Genomic DNA, 20,438 nt, shown 5'->3' with positions numbered 1-20,438 from the left:
TGTTTTTTTTTTTTACAGCTTGGTGTGGATCTCAAATTACTTTTAAGCACCGTTTGGGAGCAGAGTTCAGCCTTGGCTGTGTTCTTTCAGTGGCCCTTTGGGGCCCGTTCCCTGGTGGGTACCTCTTTGTGCTCCCCTCTTGGCCCATCTCTTCCCCAATGAGTTTTTGACTCTGGTGCTCCTGGTTCCTCAGGAGCTTTCCCTTTGGAAACTTCAGAGAGATTTTCTCTTAACACTATCTCGAAAAGTGGCCCTTTTCTTCCCTTAGAGGGGTCTCTGAGCTGGCGGGCTTGTCTTGCAAGCCGCCATGCTTGATCCTCCATAAGGATTAGGTGGTGGTGCGCCCGCGACCTTCCCTTCTTCCGAAGGTGGTCTCGGACTTTCGCCTGAATAGGGGCATTGTTACGTCCGTCCTTTTTGTCCTCGGCCGGCGCATCCTGCGGAGGTTGCTTTTCATACTTCAGGCGTGATACGCGCTTTGCGGGTGTATCTACCTGCTACGGCTCCGTTTTGGAGATCTGACCCTCTTTTGTGTCAGTGTCTGGCCCACAAAGGGCCTGGCGGTCTCGTCGACCACCCTGTCTCGGTGGATCTGACAGACCGTCATACAGGCCTATGCTCTTAGGGGGCAGGCCCCCCTTGTTCCGGTCGCGGCACTTTCGACCAGGGCACCTGGTGCTTCCGAGGTTTTTTCCGACTTCATACGTCGGTGTCACAGGTGTGCAGGGCGGCGACTTGGTCGTCCGTTCACGTTTTTGTTTTTCAAAATGTCCTGGTTGCTGTGAATGCATCTTATGATGCTTTCGCCCGCTAGCGTTTGCAGGCGGCCGTTTTAAGTTGCATCTCCTCTGTTTGAGGAGCTCTGCTTGTTTTGGGGTGAAGTTAAAATTGGTTTTACTGATATATTTCCCACCCCTCGTTTTGACACTGCTTGGGGACGTCCCACTTGTCAAGACTTAAGGAGCTGTGTCCGTCCATGGACGATAAGAGAAAATAGGATTTTTTGTACTCACCGTAAAATCCTTTTCTCTGACGTCCATGGACGGACACAGCTCCCACCCCTCCTTTTTAGGTTTGTACTGCTTGTTACGAACTGAGGCTGCATGCTGCAGTGAGGAGGGTTATGTCTGGAGGGACCGCCCCCTGGGCGGGGCTGTTCAACTCTGTTAATTTAACATGTATTTAACCATTTGACATGTTTCTGCCTAGTCCTCTCCTGTAAACAGGGAACATAACCCACTTGTCAAGACTTAAGGAGCTGTGTCCGTCCATGGACGTCAGAGAAAAGGATTTTACGGTGAGTACAAAAAATCCTATTTTTGCAACATCTGGAGGTCCGCTAATTGCATATCTCTGCTTTATATGTTTACATGCTCCCCCTCCCAGACAATGCGACTCACAGTGGAAGGTTTTCAGTCCAGAGGGTGGGACTAAGTGTGGCCAGGTGATGATTGACAAGGTAGTTTTATAAATCAGCCATGAAATTGCTGATAGCCATGCACCCCTTCAACATCTGTTTATCTCATTGTAGTGCAAGCAGGTACAGCTTAAATGAGGGTGACAATACTGAATGCAGAAGCAGCGCAGCAGCATTATCACCTTATAAGTTGCATAAGGCCTTGTACACACGATCAGTCCAAACTGATGAAAACGGACTGATGGTCTGATGTGCGTACACACCATCAGTTCAAAAACCGATCGAGTCCAACGCGATGACGTAAAACACAACGACGTGCTGAAAAAAAACGAAGTTCAATGCTTCCAAGCATGAGTCGACTTGATTCTGAGCATGCGCGGGTTTTGAACCGATGCTTTTGCGTACTAACCATTGGTTTTGACTGATCGGTCAGGCGTCCATCAGTCCGATTTTAGAGCAAGTTCTGAGGCCCTGTACACACGATCAGTCCAAACTGATGAAAACGGACTGAAGTTCAGTTTCATCAGTCCAAACCTACCGTGTGTATGGCCCATCAGACTTTTGTCCTTCAGACCAAAGTTTTAAAACTTGCTTTAAAATCGGACTGATGAACTGATGACCGATCAGTCAAAACCGATGGTTAGTACGCAAAAGCATCGGTTCAAAACCCGCGCATGCTCAAAATCAAGTCGACGCATGCTTGGAAGCATTGAACTTCGTTTTTTTTAGCACGTCGTTGTGTTTTACGTCACCGCGTTGGACTCGATCGGATTTTGAACTGATGGTGTGTAGGCACATCAGACCATCAGACTTCGGCCTTCAGTCCGTTTTCATCAGTTTGGACTGATCGTGTGTACAAGGCCTAAAACTTTGGACTGAAGGACAACAGTCCGATGGGGCATACACACGGTCGGTTTGGACTGATGAAACTGAACTTCAGTCCGTTTTCATCAGTTTGGACTGATGGTGTGTACAGGGCCTAAGGAGGACTTTTCTAGCAGGAACACTAAGGCCTAGTACACACGAGAGGATTTATCCGCGGATACGGTCCAACGGACCGTTTCCGCGGATAAATCCTCCCGAGGATTTCCGCGGATTTGGATCCGATGGAGTGTACTCACCATAGGATCGAAATCCGCGCCGAAATCCCATCGCGATGACGTGTCGCGCAGTCGCCGCGATGATGACGCGGCGACGTGCGCGACGCGGTCATATAAGGAATTCCTCGCATGCGTCGAATCATTACGACGCATGCGGGGGATCCATTCGGACGGATTGATCCGGTGAGTCTGTACAGACCAGCGGTTCAATCCGTTGGGATGGATTCAAGCGGATAGATTTGAAAGCATGTCTTCAAATTTTTATCCGCTTGAAATCCATCCCAGGGGATAAAAATCCGCGAAAACAGATCCGCTGGGTTGTACACACCAGCGGATCTATCCGCTGGAACTGATCCGCAGATCAATTCCAGCGGATAGATCCTCTCGTGTGTACGGGGCCTTAATATTGTGAGACTTTGCAGGAATATTAAAGTGAATGTAAACCCTCACATATACCCAGTGCCGTGGACAGCCTCAGATGATACACAGATTAAACAAATCCTCCTACATAGGTTTTTCTTTATCTGTGGTCTTCTCTTCCGTACGACTCTTCAAAGAGGAATAAAAGTGCTAATCTTTCTTCATCTATCATGAGCAGAGAGGAGGGGGCAGAGAGGCTGCAGTAACAGCGTGTGAGAGCTGATTAGAGGAGAGGCACACACCCCCTCCACACAGCAGAAGATATGAATAGACAAGCTGTCTGCTAAGCTCCCCTCTACACAAATCTCATGTGCTAGGAAAATGTCTCAGAAGTGACTCATACTGACAACAGAGGAATGAAGCACCAGAGAGAAACCACACTTAGGGCTTTGAAAGAGATAAGTAAACACTACAGATATATACTGTATGTTCTTGGCCGAGATCCCATGACTGAGGTTCACAGCCACTTGTAGGTAAAACAGATGCACTTAAAATTAAGTGCCTGAGCACTTTTTTAATGGGATGCAATAGTTCCACTTGAATCCTGAGACTGAAGTCTTCCCTTTTCCAGTATATTATGACCCAAATTTTATTTGTCCTCAATTATAGAAATGTATTCATGTAAGCTTGATGATGAAGTCACACTTGTCTACATAATTGTTTTTCTCCTACAGGATCCAGTGATAGAAATACAGCCCTGGTTGCTACCAAGTGTTGCAGATTGTGTTAGTTCATGTTGATAAGCCCTTTATTGTAAGCTTTTCAGAGGATTTATTGCCCTCACGGCCTGATCAAAGTCAGAACTACATGGCTCATCAAGTCCACCAGTTTTAGTAGGAAAGAGAATTTCAGCCAGACAACAGTCATTTCTCAACAGTTTATTGTGACAGATGATCCAGTTTATAATTGGCTTTTATCTCTGATGCATTTAAGTCTATAATGCCGCGTACACACGATCATTTTTCGTCATGAAAAAAAACGACGTTTTTAAAAACGTTATTTAAAATGATCGTGTGTGGGCTTCACATTGTTTTTCGGCTTCTGAAAAACGACAAAAAAAAAATTCGAACATGCATTTTTTCACGTCGTTTTTTTTAAAATGTAGTTTTTCATGTTAAAAATTATCGTGTGGGCAAAAACGACGTTTTAAACCTGCGCATGCCCAGAAGCAAGTTATGAGACTGGAGCGCTCGTTCAGGTAAAACTACTATTCATAATGGAGTAAGCACATTCATCATGCTGTAACAGACAAATTAGCGTGAATCGTCTTTTACTAACAAGGAATCCACTAAAAACAGCCCAAAGGCGAATAGAACTTCCCCTTTAGAGTGCCATCGTACGTGGTGTACGTCACCGCGCTTTGTTCATTTTGAAAAAACGATGGTGTGTGGGCAACATCGTTTTTAATAATGAAGTTGGAAAAACATCGTTTTTTTCATGATGAAAAACGACCGTGTGTACGTGGCATAAGAAGCTTATTTGTCAAGCTGCCAGAAGAGGGAGTCAGTTTGTCCTTTCATGAACTCTCAAAAGGAAGACTTCCTGCTCAGTATCTGAAAATCTTCATTTCACAATGTACAATTTTAGTGAGTGAATTAAATGATTTGTTATGCATTTATTCTTTTTAGGAAGAAGAAACTGAGAACTATAAAGGAATCTTCGATCGGCTTGTGTGTAGACCAGAGGACTTCCCAGAAAATGTTGATGAACGTATACGACTTTACAAAGACACTATTTTACGCCCTGTGGAGGTAATGCCTCTGTGTGCTTTATTCTATATATTTACGATACAAAGATGTGTGTTACAAAATACCTGCACCCAAGGATAAAAAAAAAAGGGATTTGGAGTTTAATGATGCATGCTAGTCAAAGCAATCCCCACTGATATTGGTTGAAGGCTAATCCATCAACTTTGTATGAGTAAATAAAGGCAGTTGCTTTAGGAATTTAAACATACTTATTTGGTGATAATATGTCACCAAAGTACAATGACTCTTCAGGTCTTTGTTGCCATATTTTTGGGAGTTCTAAATTCCGAATTCCAAATCTTGAGTTCTGAATGATAATCCACAGTACAAATAGAGAAAAATCTCAGCCACCGCACGCCATATAAGCCCAGTGTGTAATAAGTGATAGCAGCCTCAGGCTAACTCCATCCAGGCAACCCCCCTGATATGTTTTGCCCCACCCACAGGGCTTAGTCATGCAGGTAAGGGTATTACACTCTGGGCTTGTATGGTGTGCGGTGACTGAGATTTTTCTTTGTTCGGTGGATGACATGAAGTCAGAGTGGACTCCTAGCCTTACCTGCACCCTCGGTGGAACACACAGAACGGGGAACATAGATGCCAGAACGGAGCCCCTAAAGTCGGTTTAGGTTCCAAAATTGAAGTTTCAAATTCTGAGTTCCTAATTCAATATTCTGAGTTCTGAATTGAAAATTCTAAGGTTCAAATTCTAAATTCCAAGTTCCTAATTCTAAGTTCCTGTTTTGCTTCCCCATCTATGCACCGCAAGTGTGATCTCTATAACTGATCCAGTTTTAGTGAGATGGCTATAACTTGCAATCTCTGCAGCATTGGCAGACAGCGACTTAATCCAAATGGTATCTTGCAGATCTTCACAGATGAACATCAGATGGGTAAAAAAAAAAAAAATCATAGAATGTCTAGCTCCAGCAATTACATGTGCCCAGGACAGAAAAGAAAACGCACACTTAAAAGGGGGGAGTGACTAGCTACACAGAGAATCCCCTAGCTAGGGGGTGAGAAAGGGACACAATTATTTAATGGCAAACCGAGAACATGTGCATGTGTAAAATTAATCCAAAATTGTTCCAAAATCCAAGTTTATAATTCTAAGGTAAGCTTTCTGAACTCAAGTAGAAAGGTGTCATGTAGGCTGGAACAGTTGGAATGTGTTGGTGGTAAAAAAAAAAAAAGAGAAAGTGTGTTACTAAAGCATTTGAACAACATAATGAACACATTCTTCTGACTTTTAAGGTTCTGCCATTGGATGGTTACAATGTTTAATGCAGTTATGGAAGGGAAGATGACTTCTACTGCTGTGTGGTACAATTATTTTGTTATACTTAACCACTTCCATACAGGGCACATACGCACCTTCCTGCCCAAGCCAATTTTCAGCTTTCAGCACTGTCGCACTTTGAATGGCAATTGCGCGGTCATGCTACATTGTACCCAAACAAAATTGGCGTCCTTTTTTCCCCACAAATAGAGCTTTCTTTTGGTGATATTTGATCACCTCTGCGATTTTTTTTTTTTTTTTCGCAACAACTAAAAAAAGACTAAAAATTTTGAAAAAAAATTACGTTTTTTTATTTTTTTCTGTTAATTTTTTTGTAAATAAGTAAGTTTTCTCTTTCAATTACGGGCACTGATATGGCGGCACTGATGGACATCGATGAGGTAGTACTGATGGGCACAGATAAGGTGGCACTGATTGGCGGCGCTGGTATGCGTCACTGATGGGCACACATGGGCGGCACTGATGGGCACACATGGGCGGCACTGATGGGCACACATGGGCGGCACTGATGGGCACACATGGGCGGCACTGATGGGCACACATGGGCGGCACTGATGGATACTTATGGGTGGGACAGATGGGCACTGATAGGTGGGCACTGGGCATGGATGGACACTGTGGGGTGGCACTGATGGACACTGTGGGGCGGCACCTATGTTGCCAGTCAGTGCCCATTTGTGGGCACTGATTGGCATCTTTTATTTATTTTTTTCAGCCTTTTTTTAAGTCTTCTAACCCTATATCCCATCTCCCCCCCACCCTCCCCCCAACTACCTAAGGGAGCGTACTACCCCATTAGTTAATCCACTGAGCGAACAGGCGAGAACAGAAGAGAGGAGGTGGCCGTACTTTACCCTTGTCTCTTGTGTCGGTGATAGTGGTCACATACCCTATATAGCCGATCCCCACTTGAGCACCCATCAACCCCACTCCCACCGCAATGGGTGACAGCCACTTCTAACAGGAGAGGGAGGGGGGGGAGGAGGGGGGCACGTTACCCTGGAGTCACTTGCTCTAGTGCCATCCTCATATGTTCCACACCGCCCTCTGCCACGGCCCCCATATACTAGTGAATTTCACATGGTTCCCCCTGTCTAGTGAAATATACTCTCTCATTTGAGATTGTTAGGTTCATAGTCGCTAACCAGTTTTCTACCGACGGGGGCGTCTGCGCCTGCCATTTTTGGGCTATCGTTTTTCGTGCCTGAAAGAGGCATCTCAGTATAGCTTCCAAGCTGCCTTGAGGTGCTCTTATATCTTCTATACACCCCAGAAGACAGGTCCTGGCCACTGGATTGAGGGATGTTCCAAATACCTTGTTTATCCTCTCTATTATTTCTACCCAATAGTCGTAAAGTTTGGGGCACTTCCAGACCATGTGAATTAAATTTCCTTTATCTTTGCATCTCGGGCATTCATTATTTTGTCTCCATCCCAGTTTAAACATTTTATGCGGGGTATAATATACCCTGTGCAGTAAAAACAGGTGGGACAGTCTTTGCACAGGGGCGATTGAGACGCAGGCGCATTGATGAAGAATTCTCTCCCACTGTTCAGATGATATTGTTCCCAGATCTCCTTCCCACGCTGCTTTACTCTTAGCCGGGCCCGCTCTGCTTATCGCACTAGCACTCAAGCTGTTGTATGTTGCTGTTATTAAGCCCTTGGCAGTACTTGCCCTGATTACTTTAAGAAGGACAGGGATCTGGGTCCATACAATTGTTTTGGAACTAAATTGTGCTTGAATAGCATGGCGGACCTGCAGATATTTGTAGAATGTTTTGTTGGGAATATTAAATTCTCTTGTTAAATCTGAGAATGATTTTAGGGTGTTACCCTCAAACAGGTGCTTTAAGCGGGTTATACCTTGACACTTCCATTCTCTCGATTCTTCTATGCTTGTTGTTTCCTGTAGATTATTGTTTTTCCATAAGGGGGAGAATTCTGTTTGGCCGCTATATCCCAATAAGGTCTTTATTGTATGCCATACTTTAATAGCCAATTTTATAGTTGGAAATTTATGGGGGAAATAATCTGCCTCTAGGGCTTCCACCAACAATTTATGGGGATTACCCGTTAACATCAAGCGGCTAATAAAGCCGTCTCCCTCAGTGGTTCCACACCCTAGCAGATGTTGCAGTTGTGACGCAATAAAATATAACTTTGGGTGTGGAACCGCCATACCCCCTTCTTTTACTGGTAGCTGGAGTGTTTGCAAACTTATCCTGGCTTGGCCTCCCCTCCATATAAGTTCTCTAAATAGTGATTCTATGTTGAACTATTTATATCCCAGCCATAAAGGTGCGTTGTGGAGCAGGTATATTAATTGCGGTTGCCATATCATTTTAATTAAGTTGCATCGTCCTGCTATAGACAGGGGAAGTCTTTTCCAGATATCGCATTTATTTTTCCACTTTAAAAACAGTGGATCAAGATTTAAATTGGCATATTGGGTAATATCTTTCGTTATCCAGATCCCTAGGTATTTAAATTTTGTGACCACGCTTAATTGAGAAGTACCTGGCAGGAGCTGGAGATCGACTGGATCCAGTGGTAAAAGAGCAGATTTTTCCCAGTTAATTGTCAAGCCTGAGAAATGACCGAAGTCATTTACCAGTTGTATCACTTTGTCTAGAGTGGTTTCAACATCCCCCAGAAAGAACAAAATTTCATCTGCGAATAGTGCAATCTTGTCTTCCCCTTGGTGTCTCCTAAACCCCATTTTGTCCAACCTCGCCCTGGCCATTATTGCAAGTGGTTCCATGGCGAGGGCGAACAGAAGGGGGGACAGAGGACACCCCTGCCTCGTCCCTCACTCCAGCTGAAAAACTTCCGATATCTCATTATTAATTTTGATTTTAGCTCTTGACTCGCTATATAGTAATTTAACCCATCTAACAAAGCGAGGTCCGAAGCCAAATTTCTCGAATACTTCCCATAAATATCTCCATTCAAGGCTATCGAATGACTTAGCGGCATCAAGAGATAACACTGCTCTGGGCCTCGCGTTATCAGTTGGTATTTCTATATTTAAAAAAGTTCTTCTTATATTAAGTTGTTGCCCTACCTGGTATAAACCCTGACTGATCTGGGTGCATAAGTTTGCTAATGAATCTATTTAAGCGAGTTGCTAAAATTTTGGCTAAGATCTTAAAGCGGAGGTTCACCCATAGCGAACACATTTTCCCCTTATCTTCATGCTCGTTTTGTCTAGGGGAATCGGCTAGTTTTAAAATATGACCTGTACTTACCGTTTACGAGATGCATCTTCTCCGCCGCTTCCGGGTATGGGCTGCGGGACTGGGCGTTCCTTCTTGATTGACAGTCTTCCGAGAGGCTTCCGACGGTCGCATCCATCGCGTCACGATTTTCCGAAAGAAGCCGAACGTCGGTGCGCAGGCGCAGTATAGAGCCGCACCGACGTTCGGCTTCTTTCGGCTACGAGTGACGCGATGGATGCGACCGTCGGAAGCCTCTCGGAAGACTGTCAATCAAGAAGGAACGCCCGCTCCCGAAGACCCATACCCGGAAGCGACGGAGAAGATGCATCTCGAAAACGGGTAAGTACGGATCATATTTTAAAACAAATAGCCGATTCCCCTAGACACAACAAGCAGGAATCTAAGGGGAAAATAGAAAAAAAAAACGAATTGGGTGAACTCCCGCTTTAACATCGGTAGGTAACAAAGAAATTGGGCGATAAGATGAGGGGAGCAATTTTTTTCTTTCCCCTCTTTATGAATCACTATTATAGTTGCTTCCAGCATTGAACGGGGAAGAGTACCTCCACTCTCAGCCCCTTCCAGGGCCTTCAACAACTCTGGTAATAAAATCTCACCAAATTTCTTGTATACCTCGATAGGTAGTCCATCCGGGCCAGGCGATTTCTGGTTTGGCATCGAGGTTACGGCTTGCTGAATTTCGCTTAGTGATTGGTGCATCCAAGGCCTGTCTGTCCTCGTCTAGCAGGGTAGGGACTATTATTTTCTGAAAAAACAATTCCATAGCTCCACTCCCAGCCCCCCTTTAGATTTGTACAATTCTTTATAATATTCACAAAACGTTTGTAAAACCACCTGGCCTTCCGTAGAAATTTCTCCCGCTATTGTCTTTATTGCTGGCATATTTGATGGGGGGGAGTTAGTCCTACTCAAAAGGGATAACATCCGTCCTATCTTCTCTCTCTCTCTCCAAACTGGCACTGCCTTTCACTGCTTATTCTCCGCACATTTCAAAGTAGCTGTTTTGTACTCTAGCTGTTTTGTCAGCCATGCTTCCCGCTTCTTTAGCTTGAGTGGCCTCGCGGGCCAACTTGCCCTCTTGCTCTCTCCCTTCCCTTTTCACCCTGGCTACCTACTGAATTAGCAAAGGAGAGTAAGATTTGATTGACAAGCTGTGAGGGGGGGCGGCAGCGGCGACGGGCAGAGTTGCTGATTGCCGCCATTACTAGTAAAAAAAAAAAAAGTATGTCCCCGGATTTCCTTTTAAAAATCTGGTCACCTTAGCTTAGACGCCCTTTTTCTGAGAGCAGCTTCTGGCTCAGAATTGGTGGAGGATGTGTCTATAACCATTGTGGACCTTCTGAATATTTGGGTGGGTGTTAAATATTTTGGAGTCGGTCCTGGTTCCGACTCAGCGTTTGGAGTACCTAGGTTTGATCCGGACTCCTCGTGGCAAAGGTTTTTCTTCCCCTGGAGAAATTGCAGGTTCTTCAGTCTGCAGTGAGGGTGTTGGCTTCATACAATCGGTCATTTCTCCGTTTTGCATGCCAGTCCTGGGCCTGTTGGTAGCCTCCTTCGAGGCGGTACCGTATGCCCAGTTCCACGCGTGTTTTCTAGTGGGAGATACTGTCCAAGTGGTACAAATCTCTTTTGTCTCTGGATCATCAGATCTGGTGAGCCACCTACTCGGTCTCTCTGAATTGGTGGCTGGGATCCCTGACTCTTCGGTCCGGAAGTAGTTTCTTCCAGTTCAGTGGACGGTTATTATGATGGTTGCCAGCCTCTTGGGTTGAGGGGGGGTGCCTGGCGGGTCCAGTCGGCCCAGGGTCACTGCACTCTAGTGAACTCCTGTCTACCGATCAATGTCCTAGTACTTTGGGTGATCAGGCTATGCCACTCCTCGAGGTGGTTGAAGGGTTGCCCGATCTGGATTCAGCCGGACAACGCCACGGCCGTGGCTTCGGTCTACCATCAGGTATACTGGCAGGCGGACTACTGGAGTCGCAGGATGCTGGACCAGGGTGACTGTATGTACCCTGGTGGTTGCCAGGGCGGGAGGACCGTCTGTCTCAAGGTCCCATACTTCCTCCTGTGGTACAGTCGCTGGCTTGCATGACATGGCTGTTGGAAGCCAGACTTTGAGAGACCGGGGTCTGTCCGTCTCGGTCATCTCACCCATGCTGGAAGCAATGTAGTCTCCTTCCAGGAGGATTTACCATCGCACCTAGAAGACCTACGTCTTTGTGCGACGAGATGGGGTGACGTCCACGGACGTACTCAGTGTCCAGGGTCCTGCTGTTTTCACAGCTTGGAATGGATCTAAAAATTGCCTTAAGCACCGTTTGGGGGCAGTTTTCTGCCTTGGCTGTGTTTTGTCAGTGGCCTTTTGCGGCCCATTCCCTGGTGGGTACCTTTTTGTGCTAGGGGTTTGTGATATACTTCCCCCTCTTGGTTCACCTCTTACCCCATGAGTTTTGGAAACATCAGAGATTCTTCTCTTGACATCTCGGAAAGTGGCATTTTTAGTGGCCATTACTCCTGTCAGAAGGGTTTCTGAGTTGGCGGTCTTGCCTTGCAAGTCACCATGCTTGATCCTCCATTAGGATTACGTTGTGGTGCTTCCAAAGGTGGTTTCGGCCTTTCGCCTGAATGAGGACTTTGTTCTTCCATCCTTTTGTCCTCGGCCAGCGCATCCTAAGGAGGTTGCATTTTCTACTTTAGACGTGGAACGCGCTTTGCGGGTGTACCTGCCTGCTAAGGCTCAGTTTCAGAGATCTGACACTCCTTTTGTGTCGGTGTCTGGTCCACAAAAGGGTCTGGCGGTCTCGTCAACCACCATTTCTCTGTGGATCAGGCAGGCTGTCATACAGACTTATGCTCTTAGGGTGCGGGCGCCCCTTTTCCGGTCACGGCACTTTTGACCAGGGCAATGGGTGCTTCCTGAGTTTTCCGACACTATGCGTCTCTCACAGATGTGTGGGGCGGCGACTTGGTCGTCCGTTCATGTTTTGCAGGCGGCTGTTTACTGTTGCACCTCCTCTGTTGAGGAGCTCTGCTTGTTTTGGGGTGAAGTTAAAATTGGTTTTACTGATACTGTTCCTACCCCTTGTTTTTGACACTGCTTGGGGTCGTCCCACTTGTCAAGATTTAAGGAGCTGTGTCCGTCTATGGATAAGAGAAAATAGGATTTTTTGTACTCACCGTAAAATCCTTTTCTTTGAGTCCATGGAAGGACACAGCACCCACCTCTCCTTTTTAGGTTTGTACTGCTTGTTACGAACTAAGGCTGCATACTGCAGGGGGGGGGGTTATGTCTGGAGGGACCGCCCCCTGGGCGGGGCTGTTAAAGTAAAATATATTTAATTATCTAACATGTTTCTGCCTAGTCCTCTCCTGTAAACGGGGAACATAACCCACTTGTCAAGATTTAAGGAGCTGTGTCCGTCCATGGACGTCGGAGAAAAGGATTTTACGATGAGTACAAAAAATCCTATTTTTCTTTGTGTTCTTGCAAGAAACCTTGTTAGAAGAAGACATTTCTCTGCACATGGTGTGAACAAGCACAACATATTCTATGCAAATCAAAACGTCATGTTTTTCCATCAGTTGTGCATATATGGTGTAAATGAGGCCTTGTACCTATAATATATCAACTTTCCAAGTGATGTTTCCTACGAACAAAAAGGTAACTTAAAAGGTCATAGCAATTGTAGATTTTTTTTGCAGGTAGAACAGTTCACATCTACAGTATGTGTTTTAACTGTAGAGCTAAAGTGGTTTGCCTGGAGTTCAACTTTACAATGTAAACAGTAGCCTGAAAATAAAGCAACAAAACAAATGTTTTTCATATTAAAGTATCATTTTTGAGGTTTTTTTTGTATTTATTTATTTTTTAATAAGGCAATAAGAAATTTTCAAAATGTCCTGCCATACCCATTAACAACCAATACAATTCGAGATTTTCCTAGCTTGTGACGGAAAATATTAATTATATGAAGACAGGAGGCGAGTATCTTATGCATTAATCCTTTATTAATGCCCATAGCAGAAAAATTCATTATTCAAATTTAATGTAAGTGAAAACAGAAAAAACTGTAAAGACTACAACTCCCAGCAGTCCTAGGGCCACAGTAGCCACTCCCATCCTGTAGCCCCTATATAAGGACTGCCCCATCCTGGATCTTCCTCTTCTTTATGCGAATCCTAAACGTACAGGAACCAGGATCATCAATTGAGCGTTTTTCTAATCGCCGGATTCTTCGGCCAGCCGGCCCGATATCTCAGTCTCTGGAGACAACTGGGGTAACTGCAAACACGTCCCAACGGGGACTAGCCAACCAAACGTTCCCGACCAACAGGTCATCCATATACAGGAATCTCCTCACGATCAACAGGTCGTCTGCACACAGGAACCGCGATTGCGATCAATAACCTTGGCAAACTGGAGCTTCGGTACAGGATTCAGTCGACGGTATCCAGACTCCGGATCTGGAACGCAGTAGGCACCTCCACTTTCGGTCTGCAGTGAACTAAACCCCATGGATCGAAACGAGAACGGCAATCCCAACGGGGATAGTGAAGAACGAACTCCTGGGACGTATCAGCCTCTGACTTGCAGGATGCGTGATTCAATAGCCTAGAACAAGAGAGACATGGTGATAGGGTGGGTCGGGAGGGAAGATACTCGCCTCCTGTCTTCATATAATTAATATTTTCCGTCACAAGCTAGGAAAATCTCGAATTATACATCAGACAGGAGGCACATATCTTATGCAAGTTCAAAGCTATAACAATGTATATATGACTAATAACAATCGAAATAATCTACAAAACTGACAGAAATGTGTTCCTCCGGTCCAAAGCGGAATTGGCGGAAAGCGGTCGCTGACGACCAGTCCGCCGCTAGCAGTAAGTCAGAGGGGGGCCTCCCGAGGTGATGACTTTAGACGCCATCGCTCCTCTGGAAGAGTGGGCACCGAACAGGGTTATGTCAATCCCTGCCATTTCCATGACCGACCCTACCCCTCTGGCTAGCGTAGCCGAGGAAAACCGGAAAAAGAGTTGAAAGAATTGCGAAGATCGCAGCGAGGCTGTCAAGTACTCATAAGTCTGTAGACAGCGGACCACACACAGGTGTGGATGCGCGGGGAAGAACGGGTAGAAAAAACGATTGAAGTTCCGTCTTGTCCAACGCACGACGGAAAAACTTGACTCTCTGAGGCAAGGATTGACGCCTGGATATGTCCAAAGCCCTGATGTCTGACACACGATGATGGAAATCAGACACAAGAGGACAGTAAGCTTGAAAGACAATAACCTCAAGACAGAGTGTCAATGTCCCCCAGTCCGAGAACATGGTCAGGACCTTGGTCACATCCCAAGTGTGCTGGTACTTTGGGCGTTTAAACTTAACGCCTTCAAAATCGGCACACCAACGGATGTTTACCCACCGGTAACGAGTCTACAAGGGAGTGGTAGGCTGAGATCGCAGAGCGATAGATGTTAAGGGAGCTATAGGACCTCCCGGATTCAAAGAGTCCGCCCTATAGTTGGCCATAACAGACACAGGCGCCTGAACGGGATCAACCTGCCGTTGATCACACCAACAAACCCAGAGTCGCCAGGCTGATCGATATGCCGATCTAATCCCGGGGCCCAGGCCAAGACAAGGAGATCCCTAGTTCTTGAAAGGTCGCTGTCTGCGACCGGCCCCCCCGAAACCAACCATACGAGGAGAGGTAGGCTGTGCTTCGTGATTAGAGAGTGCAGGTCCCCGTTCGGATTGGCGAGGAGATGAGGTGAGTGAGGAAGCGACCTGGGGAGATCCAGTCATCCTCAGAAGGAGGGGAAATCATGGTTGAGTCGGCCACCACGGAGTGATCAGCACGACTGATGCTCTCAGGTTCGCTATGTGAAGGAGGACCCTGAGGATCGTCGAACGGGGGGAACGCGTATGTGTCCCCTGTGGCCAGGTTCGGCGGAGGGCGTCCACAGCGTGCGCCTCCGGATCCGGCCTCCAGCTGTAAGAGCGCGGGAGCTGATGGTTGAGACGGGAGGCAAACAGGTCCATAGAGAAAAGGACCCCATAAGTGAGCGAGGGCCAGGAACACTGACCGGTGTAGTCGCCAATCGCTGGAATCGGTCAGGTAACGAGAATTCCAATCTGCCACCATATTGGAATTGCCGCAGCCGGGACGAGTTGCGTACCGGGCAGAAGTGCCAGGAGTCTTTCGCTAGATCCGCTAGGATTTCGGATCTGGAGACCCCCTAAGTGATTGACGTACCGGACTGCGGTTACGTTGTCCATATGCCGCAACACACAGCAGTTGGACGTGTGTGGCTGCTGACTCCCGATGGCAAGAAAGCCGCCAGGAGTTCTACGTGTTGACGTACAGCAGAGACTCCTCTGCGGCCCACGTCCCTCCTATGGACGAGGGACCGCCCGAGCACCCCCCCGGCCGTGGTGTCTGGCATCCGACTCTATGACGACATCCAGAGTGGAGTTGAAGGTCTTGCCGTTCCGTTCGACGGCATGACGTGACCACCACCGTAGTTCCACCATGGGTTCTGCGACCAAAGCGACTTTGTCTGCATAGCGTAGCCCCTGGTGAAGATGTAGAGCTTTGAGTCTCTGGAGGGCTCGATAATGAAGAGGGGCTGGAAAATTGGCCCGGATTGACCAAGAATCCCAAAAACTCCATCTCCTGAGATGGGGAGAGAATAGATTTCACGTGATTTATGAGGAATCCCAGATCCTGAAGCAAACCGATCGTCCAGGAGGCGTGTTCGCTCGCCAGGCGAGGGGAACAAGCCATTAAGAGTAGGTCGTCCAAGGAGATGAGAAACCTCACTCCAACCACGGGGCGGAGGAGAGACCGAAGGGAAGGCAAGTAAATTGCCCCGTTCTGTTTCTCCCCAGGAAGCGAAGCAAGTGTCGGGAGGTGGGGTGGATGGGAGTCCACCTTTACTAACCAGTCCCCGGGGCGTAAGAGAACCCGCAGGCAGTGGATGCTCTCCATTTGAAATGTCGGAATACAACATGTTGGTTGAGAGTTCTCAAGTGTATCACTGGGCGATAACCGCCACCCTTTTCCTGACCAGGAAGATGTTGTTGAGGAAGCCCGGAGAGAGCGGGTCCCCCTCTGCTACCGCTTGTGTGGTCCGAAGGTCCTGCAACTCGTTGTCTATTAGGACGGTGTTCAGGTTTGAAAACCGAATGGGATGGGGGACCAGGGCCATGTCTGGTAATATAACTCTATCTGATAGCCCGCTACTGTACTGTGTTAGACTTTTTAAATGATGTTTGGGCTGTATCCAGGTTGGAGTAGAGCCCTACCATCTGTCAATATCTTTAATCAGCATGTCCCCGAATAACATACCTTCGGCGGCCAGTCCGAGTTCTGATTCGGCTAGGTGGGACAGCTGGGAGTCAAGCCAGATCAAGAATGAGCGGCGGCGTTCTGTTGAATGCGTAGTGTTCGCGCATCCCAGGAGGCAAACTGCCCGTTGGGCCCAGCCCCTAAGGTGGGATAGGTCAACCGGCTATACAGGGGCGGTAGCCTGCTCACTAAGGTTTAGGATTTTGGTGATAGGTCCAAAAGAATCTAAGACCCTGTCCTGTATGGTCCTAAAGGACCTCTCTATTCCCTTCTAGGAATACTCCCCGTGTTTGGTGGGATACCTCAAGAGTATGGGGTCCACCTCGGGAGTGTGCACAACCTTTTTGGCAATGGAAGAGCGGGGGCATTCCGCCCTCAACTTGCTGGGCCCGGTATTCGATATATTGGGCCACCTCGGGTAGAGGTGCCCAGTCACCGGAGCATGGATGGCTAATCACCCCCGGATCGAAAAATGGCTCTTCACGAGAGTCCAGTAATGTTTCACCCTGGGACACAGGGTTGGCGTCATGAAGCGCCATGTGCCCACTGCTCTCATAATCATCATCTTCTTCCTCAGACTCAAAGGAGTTAGCCGCCTCGGACTCCGCGGACGCCTCTGGAGAAGAGTCCACGAATGAGTCTGGCTTAGTCCGTCTAGCGGACTGCTGCCTCTGCATGTTCATCTCCCCGAGGCTCAGGGGTCGATCGGAGTCTGGGAGGGCAGTGGGTCGGCAGTCCTGGGAGGGTACTGCCTGGGACATGTTATTTACTTCCCCTGCCGGGGAGTCGGAGGCCACATTAACGTGGCGGCGTTTTTGGGACACCTAGCCCTTCTTTAGGGGCGGTATACCATCGCCGGATGGTCCGGACCCAGTGGGTGCAGGCGGGGTTGGAATAACCGACGCCATGGCGTCCTGGACGGATCTACCGATCAGTTCTTGAATCTGTGCAGCACCGAGGTAGACTGGGCCTACTAGGGCTGTCCACTACTTCAGGGGCCCTAGCAGGGGTAAACGTTTCGCCGTCAGCCATAGGAGAAGAGCCCGCTGTCTGCGGACAGCACAGGATACAGCACAGTAAAATAGTACAAGGTGCTATATTATTTTATTTATTTATTATTTCATAGTACAAGGTGCTATATTATTTATTTATTATATTTAATTATTATTATTTCTTTATTTAGACATATAAAGACATATTCCAGGTAATAAATTCCCCAGAACATGAACTGATGGGATTATTATTTATATATTATTGATTCTTTATTTAAATATAAGGACAACTGATGGAGTGACAAGTAAACTGGGGGAATAGATTCCCCAGCAAGCAAGGGTAGAACCAGGTGTAGGAGACCGCGTCCTGTATCCTACACCGCTCGCCTCACACTGGCGTAGCGGTGCAGGAGGAGCGAGGTCCGGACTCGAGGACGTAGTCTCGCGAGACTACGGCTTCCACGATCGGAGGAAAGTCCCGCCCGCCCCCAGAGGCGCGCGGCTCGTAAGGAAGAGCGCGCGGCCCGGAGGGAAGAGCGTGCGGCGCCGAAAGGGCGCAAATCGGGCAGGAGACGGCGTGACGCGGACAGCAAAGATGGCGACGTCTCGCGATAGTACAGCCGTAAGGGACTATCGTCGTGAGGAGAAATAATGACAGCCGGTCAAATCGCACAGGCACCAGGGGGGTGCGCGTCGACCGGAGCCCAGTCAGAAGGTTGGTGGGGGTAGAAGAGAGAATAAAAATACAGATGAAAGTCTGAGGGTATCGGAGGAAATATACAGGGTATAATGACGGCCGGTCAAAGCGCACAGGCACCAGGGGGGTGAGCGTCGACCGGAGCCCAGTCAGAAGGTTGGTGGGGGGTAGAATAAAAATACAGATGAAAGTCTGAGGGTATCAGAGGAAATGTACAGATACAGGTGGAAGTCTGAAGGTAACAGCGGGGGAGGAAAAAACCCCCACAGCCGTAATAAAAGCTGGGGATGGGAGTGGAGGGGATCCCCAGCACTCGTTAAGGAGAAAAAAACAAGAAATTTTATAAACAGTGGAAAAAAGTAGTGTACTTATCTGAGTTCTGGCTATGAGCAGATAGAAAGAGGAAGATCCAGGATGGGGCAGTCCTTATATAGGGGCTACAGGATGGGAGTGGCTACTGTGGCCCTAGGACTGCTGGGAGTTGTAGTCTTTACAGTTTTTTCTGTTTTCACTTACATTAAATTTGAATAATGAATTTTTCTGCTATGGGCATTAATAAAGAAGGATTAATGCATAAGATATGAGCCTCCTGTCTGATGTATAATTTCAAATTAACTGATGTAAATTAAACCTGGTAGGTTGGATGGTGGTTTTAAAAAAATAATAATAATGCTCTAAGGATAAATCCCACCTTCTGCTTTAAGTGAGCCTCAAAGTCAGGGGTCGGCAACCTTTTTCCACTTAAGGACCGGTTTTCTGTTGAGAATTGCCCCTAATCGAATAGAGCCGCACTCCAGCTGAGTTGCCGATCAGCTGGATTGACGTGCCAGGGCGCAAGTGCAAATCATAGGAGGTATCTCTTGATGAGAGGTGCCATTTCACGGGCACAATTGAAACCTATACAAACAGCGGGGGGGAGACCGTAATTCTCACATTGTGCCTCTGTTGCGGGGCGGCTTTACAGTGTGCTGGTGGTCTGGTTTTCCCACTGTTTGTTTAGGTTTAAATTGTGTCTGTGAAATGGTATCTTCCATCAAGAGATGCCTCCTACAATGTGCGCATGCACCATGGTTACTTCAGCCCAGCTGATCGGCAAATCAGCAGTTGTGCTATGACATACTGCGCATGCCCAGTTAATCCCGGGAACTATTCGATGGGGGGGTACTTCTCGACAATTCAATGTATGTGAATGCATGGAGAGCCGCATTCACCTGCTATTGAAGATAATAATAATCCTAACATTAAGTGAGAATGGTACAGGTTTACCTCACTTAAGGGTTCTTTAGTAATACAAAGCCAGTTCACCTTGAAGCATGCAGGTTCTCTTCCTCGAGGCTCTGGCATTGCTGCAGGGTCTCCCACCCATCACCCCCTCCCTTTCCTGCAGCTATTAGTTTGTTCAACTTGTACTCACCCTCTCCATTGCTCTCATGTAGCTCCAGCATGTCTCCGGACCCTTGCCTTGTGACACCCAGCCACTGATGCTGGCGTTATAAAGTGAAAACTGCCTTGCTGCACATTAACATGGTTTTCTGTCCACTAAATTCACAAAATCTTGGATGTTTAGTCTGTGTCGCCTGAGGTTGAACTCCTTCTTCACAGCAACACCTGCATGGCAAATTAGGCATATTAGCTTGCCAGCGTGTTCTGTGAAAGCATTCAGCATCCACATTTTTGCAATTATTTTTTTTTTTTTTTTTGGGCATTGTGATTTGCTGAAGAAAAAAGAATATAAACTAGAATATCACTAATATTACAATGATTGGACGCTAGAATTTTACAAATTTTCTCTAGCAATAGCATGGTACGTGTTGGGATTATACTGATCCTGGCTTGCACCAGGTGGCTGAGGATGACATGATTGTGACTGTCCCTGCACCTCTGGTTCTGGTGTGGGCCATAGGTTGCCGATTCTGCTCTAAGTATTCTAAATGTACAGTGTATTACAGCAATATATCTAATTCAAACCTGCACTTATAACCATTAGGAGAAAAGTGGTGTATCCTTCCTTCAGCCGGCCAGTGACTAAAAAAATAATGCACACTGACAGGTGAAAATTACATATAAAGGCCCGGATTCACAAAGCACTTACGCCGACGTATCTCCAGATACGCCGCATAAGTGCAAATATGCGCCGTCGTATCTATGCGCCGTGCCCACAAAC

The 20,438-nt window shown here is 47.1% G+C and overlaps 1 protein-coding gene across 3 annotated transcripts in view; it reads left to right on the top strand.

Moving 5' to 3' along the window:
• Positions 1-20,438, top strand: part of AK9 (adenylate kinase 9) — a 209,406-nt gene that overhangs the window by 60,623 nt on the left and 128,345 nt on the right. For all 3 annotated transcript variants that reach the window (XM_040350222.1, XM_040350223.1, XM_040350221.1), the window contains exon 8: positions 4,566-4,688. In XM_040350222.1, coding sequence (XP_040206156.1) covers positions 4,566-4,688 — 123 coding nt within the window. The remainder of the gene's footprint in view (positions 1-4,565; positions 4,689-20,438) is intronic.

Source organism: Rana temporaria, chromosome 4, assembly GCF_905171775.1.
Source record: "Rana temporaria chromosome 4, aRanTem1.1, whole genome shotgun sequence".
Classification (NCBI taxonomy): domain Eukaryota; kingdom Metazoa; phylum Chordata; class Amphibia; order Anura; family Ranidae; genus Rana; species Rana temporaria.
This window is presented reverse-complemented; position numbering and strand designations above follow the sequence as displayed.